This window comes from Erithacus rubecula (assembly GCF_903797595.1).
Source record: "Erithacus rubecula genome assembly, chromosome: 23".
NCBI lineage: Eukaryota > Metazoa > Chordata > Aves > Passeriformes > Muscicapidae > Erithacus > Erithacus rubecula.
Genome location: NC_136675.1, coordinates 4,911,924 through 4,916,212, shown reverse-complemented (window position 1 = coordinate 4,916,212; position 4,289 = coordinate 4,911,924). Strand labels below are relative to the sequence as shown.

Sequence of the window (4,289 nt, the reverse complement as noted above, 5' to 3'; positions counted from 1 at the left end):
CTGCCAGCTCCCACCCTGCTCCTCTCCTCCCAAAGCATCATCACTCCAGGCCTTGCAGGAAGGGAGCACAGGGTCACTCATCCCCAGCCCTGCTCAGCTGGAGCAGCCCTGCTCTGACCTAACCGGACATCCACAGCCATCCAGGTGTGCCGGATGGCCGGGGGGGGGTCTCACTGTCCCCCCACACAGCAGCTGTCCCAGTCCCCTGAGCCACCCTGAGAGCTGGGGCACAGCTCCCTCCCGGCATCCTGCCTGCAGAAACCAGCACCTGCTCCTCTCACAAGCTGCTCATGATGGATCCCGGGAGTAAAGCAGGACCTGGGCAGGGCAGAGGGTCCATCAGGAAGCTGCAGCTGCCCTCAGGCCATGCAGGAGCACTGGAGTTAGCCTGACCCCTCATGAGCCTGGGGCATGGCCACCACCATGGGCTAGGACTGGGAGTACTTGTGGCAGCTGAATTCAACCCCTGATCCATGGCACCGTGCAGTCACAGCCAGCCCCACATGCAGGGACATCCCTGAAGCTGGACAAGCCTTGGAGGATGCTCTCACACCCAACACTGGCCTCCTGGCCAGGCCTGGGACTCCTTGCTCAGGCAGGGCTTCCACAGCAGCACCCAGCTGTGCTGTGCTGGGAACAGCTGGATCACAAACACCCTGGAGCAGACCGAGCATTTGCACATGAGTGGTTGAGTGCAGCTTCGAGGAGGGCAGGGTTTTACCATAATGGTAAATAATGGCTCTTCGAGAGCCGCCGTGGCTGCTCGCCCCAGCCCTGAGAGCTGCCCGCTCCTATTCTTGTCCCGCCGGCACTTCCCAAGCGGCGCATTGTTGGGATTCAATGGGAGGAAGGGTGGGTTTACAGCACTGAAGCCTTAGGAGAAAGGCGACGGGTCTGGGAAGCAGCTTCACCCCTGTCCCAGCGCCTGCGGGAATGCACAGAGCTGCAGCAATGCCGGCGGACGGACGGGAGTCCCCAGACACACGGAAAAGAGCTGCAAGTGCCACAGGCAGGGGATGGCAGCCGCCAGCCAGGTGCCATCAATGCCCAGTGTCACCATCAGGGCTCAGTCCCTCCCCAGTGCAGCCTCCCCGACCGACACTGCATGGGCCCGGGGCAGGAAATGGGGCAGCAGGGCCCCCCCAAAGTTCGATTGTGCCCGGCAGCCCTGGGAACGAGGGGATCAATGGGCTGTAAACAGCCGGGGGAGCCGCTCCGGCGCGGGGTGAACAAAGGCATTTCAGAGACAGCTTCCGAGCTGGTCCCAGCTGGGAGAAGGAACGGGAGCATTCCCACCCCAGCACACAATAGGGAGCAGCCCTCACCCCACAGCCCGGCTGGGAAAGCAGGAGATGAAGGGGAAGGGGCTATTTCAGGGGACAGTGCCAGCCTGCCAGGGGTAAAACGTGGCCGGTGTCCCCTCCAGGCTCAGGCATTGCTGGCACAGCAGGGACAAGCCCCAGTCAGAGCTGTGAGCCCCAGTGCAGGAGGTGGCAGTGGGACAGGGCTGGGACAGGCTCTAAACCACACCAGGCTCCTCCTGCACCTTCTCCCAGGGCTCAGCTGCCCTCGCAGCACAAGTCAGAGTGCTCCCGGCAGTGCTGGGCCATGAGCCCAGCTGAGAGCAGCAGTCCAGCCCAGGACAGCAGCTCCAGAGGCAAACAGAGCCAGGAGCACGGCAGTAAAGCTGTCAGCAGGGCAGGAATGGCCCTGGCCCAGGCAGGACAGCCCGGTGTGAATGCTGACTGGCTGCTGAGCTCGGCACTCGCACCAGGCACAGCAGATTTATGGTCCCCAGGAGGGGAAGGCCAGGCCGGGGCAGAGCCAGGGCCTCGCTCAGGCACCACGGGAAAAAACAAGGCGGGAGGCAGAGATAACCCTGGCCTGGCCCTGCTCAGGCAGCTCTGGCTGGGGCTTGTCCCTGCTGTGCCAGCAGTGCCTGAGCCTGGAGGGAACACCGGCCACTGGCCCCCAGTGCCTGCTGCCAGCCTCTCCCTGCTCAGCACCCCAGTGGGACCCCCGTCCCCTGGGACCCACCCTCTGCTGTCACAGCCCTTCTCCTCCACAAAAGAGGTCAAAGGGAAGCAGGTGACGCAGCTGGGAGGGAGGCACAGCCACAGCACAGGCTGGGAATTTGGTGCCTCCTCCTCCTTGCTGCTCATCACCCAGCTGCCAGGCCTGGTGGCCAGTGCCCGGCCAGGGACAGCAGTGGCATTTGTAGCAGCTGCTTCTTGCACACGCAGGGAGCACAGACATGCTATGAGAGAAGGCTGGGGCTGTGCTGGTGCAGAAGACACAGAGGCCCAAGGACTGACAGAAGTTTATTGTGCAGAGGGCAGAAATCTCCCCATTCCCAACACACTGCCACGCTCAGAGCACCATAGAGCAGGACTAAGACTTTCACCTTCCCCTGTCACCGCTCCTGGGAGGGATAATGCAGGGAGAGGGGTCTCAGAGAGCTCCATGGCTGCTGGAGTAACACTGTGGCATGGGGCTGTTTGGGGTTCATCAAGAGCCACAGGGGATCTGGAAGCAGGGCAGCAGCTCTTCCTGTCACTGGCGGTCAGCCTGACCCCATCCCATGGCACTCAGCTCCAAACTTCTATCTCCACATCATGGAAGAAATCAAACCTGAGGAGACACAGATGGAACCAGGCTGAGGGTGTTCTGTGTTCCGGGAGCCAGGCCTGGCGGGATCTGAGGAGTTCCAGACTCTCTCCACCTCCACGCACGGCTCCCTGCCCGCTCTGGGTACCTGGAGCAAATCCACGGGGCAAACCTGACCCTGCGGAGGGCCCGGGAGGGCGAGTGAGGAGCAGCAGGTGCAGGGGGACGCTGGTGGAAGCAGTGCAGAGTCAGGGGGTCCCCAGCAGCCGCTCCGGGGCACCGCCTTTGTCCCAATCACCCTTTATTATCAACTCTTCTCGGGGCGGTTCCTGTTGAGCACGGCCCGAGGGGCGAACTCCAGCTTGTCCTTCAGGCTCACCACCTTGGTCACGTCCTCGCCCACGATCTCCTGCAGCTTGCGGTCCTCCCGCTGCTCCGAGATGCTCTTCTCCTCCTGGGCCGTGGCCGGGGGGTCTCCGCGCAGGAACCGCTCCAGCTGGGAGCCCACCAGCCCCACCACGAAGGCCACCGGGAAGGTGACGTACGGGGCCTTGGAGCGCACGGCCGCCCACAGCACGGACCACATGCCTGCCGAGGGCGGGACACGGCGGTCACCGGCCGGGCCCGCCCGCACCGGGGCCTCAGCGCCAGCCGCAGGTAACGGGGACTCGCGTGGGCCGCGCCGGGACCCCCGCCCGGGTCCGCAGGGACCCCCGCCCTGCCCCGGCCCGGCCCGGCCCGGCCCGGCCCCGCTCACCCGGCCCGGCCCCGCCCGTTCCGGTCACGGCGTGAGGGCCCGGCGGGAACGCGCCGCCCCCTGGCGGACAGAGCGGGAACTGCGGCGCTGGAGGAGCGACACGGGGGGACACGGGGGGACACGGGGGGAGATACAGGGGACACGGGGGGACACGGGGGGACACGGGGGGAGATACAGGGGACACGGGGAGAGACACGGGGGGAGATACAGGGGACACGGGGGGACACGGGAAGAGATACAGGAGACACGGGGGGACATGGGGGGACACGGGGAGACACGGGGGGGACACGGGGGGACACGGGGAGACACGGGGGGACAGGGGGGGGACACGGGGGGGACACGGGGAGAGACACGGGGGGAGATACAGGGGACACGGGGGGACACGGGGGGACACGGGGAGAGACACGGGGGGGACACGGGCGTGACACGGGGAGACATGGGGGGATACTGGGGAGGGAAACTGAGGGGGACACGGGGGGACACGAGGGAGACACGGGGGGACACGGAGGAGACACGGGGGGGACACTGGGGGGACACGGGGGGACACGAGGGAGAATCATGGGGGACACTAGGGGGACACGGGAGGGACACTAAGGGAGACACCAAGGGGGGACACTGGGGGACAATGAGGGGGACACTAAGGTAGACACCAAGGGGAACTCTGGGGGAACATGGTGGGGACACCAAGGGGAATCATGGGGCACACGGGGGGCACACCAAGGGGCAGTCATGGGGGACACTGGGGGGACACGAACGGGAGTCATGGGTAGGACACGGGGGAGACAGGAGGGGGAATCATGGGGGACACTGGAGAGGAAAAAGATTGGGGGACACGTAGGGCACGAGAAGGAGTGATGGTGGACATGGGGGGGGACACCGAGGGAGAGTCATGGGGGGACATGGGGAGAAATACACAGGGTAGGAC

The 4,289-nt window shown here is 65.2% G+C and overlaps 1 protein-coding gene across 2 annotated transcripts; it reads right to left on the bottom strand.

Moving 5' to 3' along the window:
- Positions 1–2,308: 2,308 nt before the first annotated feature.
- SMIM12 (small integral membrane protein 12) lies at positions 2,309–3,411 on the bottom strand. Of its 2 annotated transcripts, none has more exons than XM_079325729.1 (3): positions 3,365–3,411; positions 2,756–3,195; positions 2,309–2,631 (listed from the first exon to the last, which is right to left on the bottom strand). In XM_079325729.1, the coding sequence occupies exon 2, from the start codon at positions 3,191–3,193 to the stop codon at positions 2,915–2,917; it is 279 nt and encodes a 92-aa protein (XP_079181855.1). In that variant the 5' UTR covers positions 3,194–3,195; positions 3,365–3,411; the 3' UTR covers positions 2,309–2,631; positions 2,756–2,914. The 2 variants fall into 2 exon arrangements, with proteins under 2 accessions (XP_079181855.1, XP_079181856.1); XM_079325730.1 differs by lacking the exon at positions 3,365–3,411 and adding an exon at positions 3,346–3,354.
- Between the last annotated feature and the right edge of the window lie 878 nt (positions 3,412–4,289).

Excerpts from the sequence above, each read along its gene's own strand:
- SMIM12 (XM_079325729.1), bottom strand. The coding sequence starts at position 3,193 with ATGTGGTCCGTGCTGTGGGCGGCCGTGCGCTCCAAGGCCCCGTACGTC.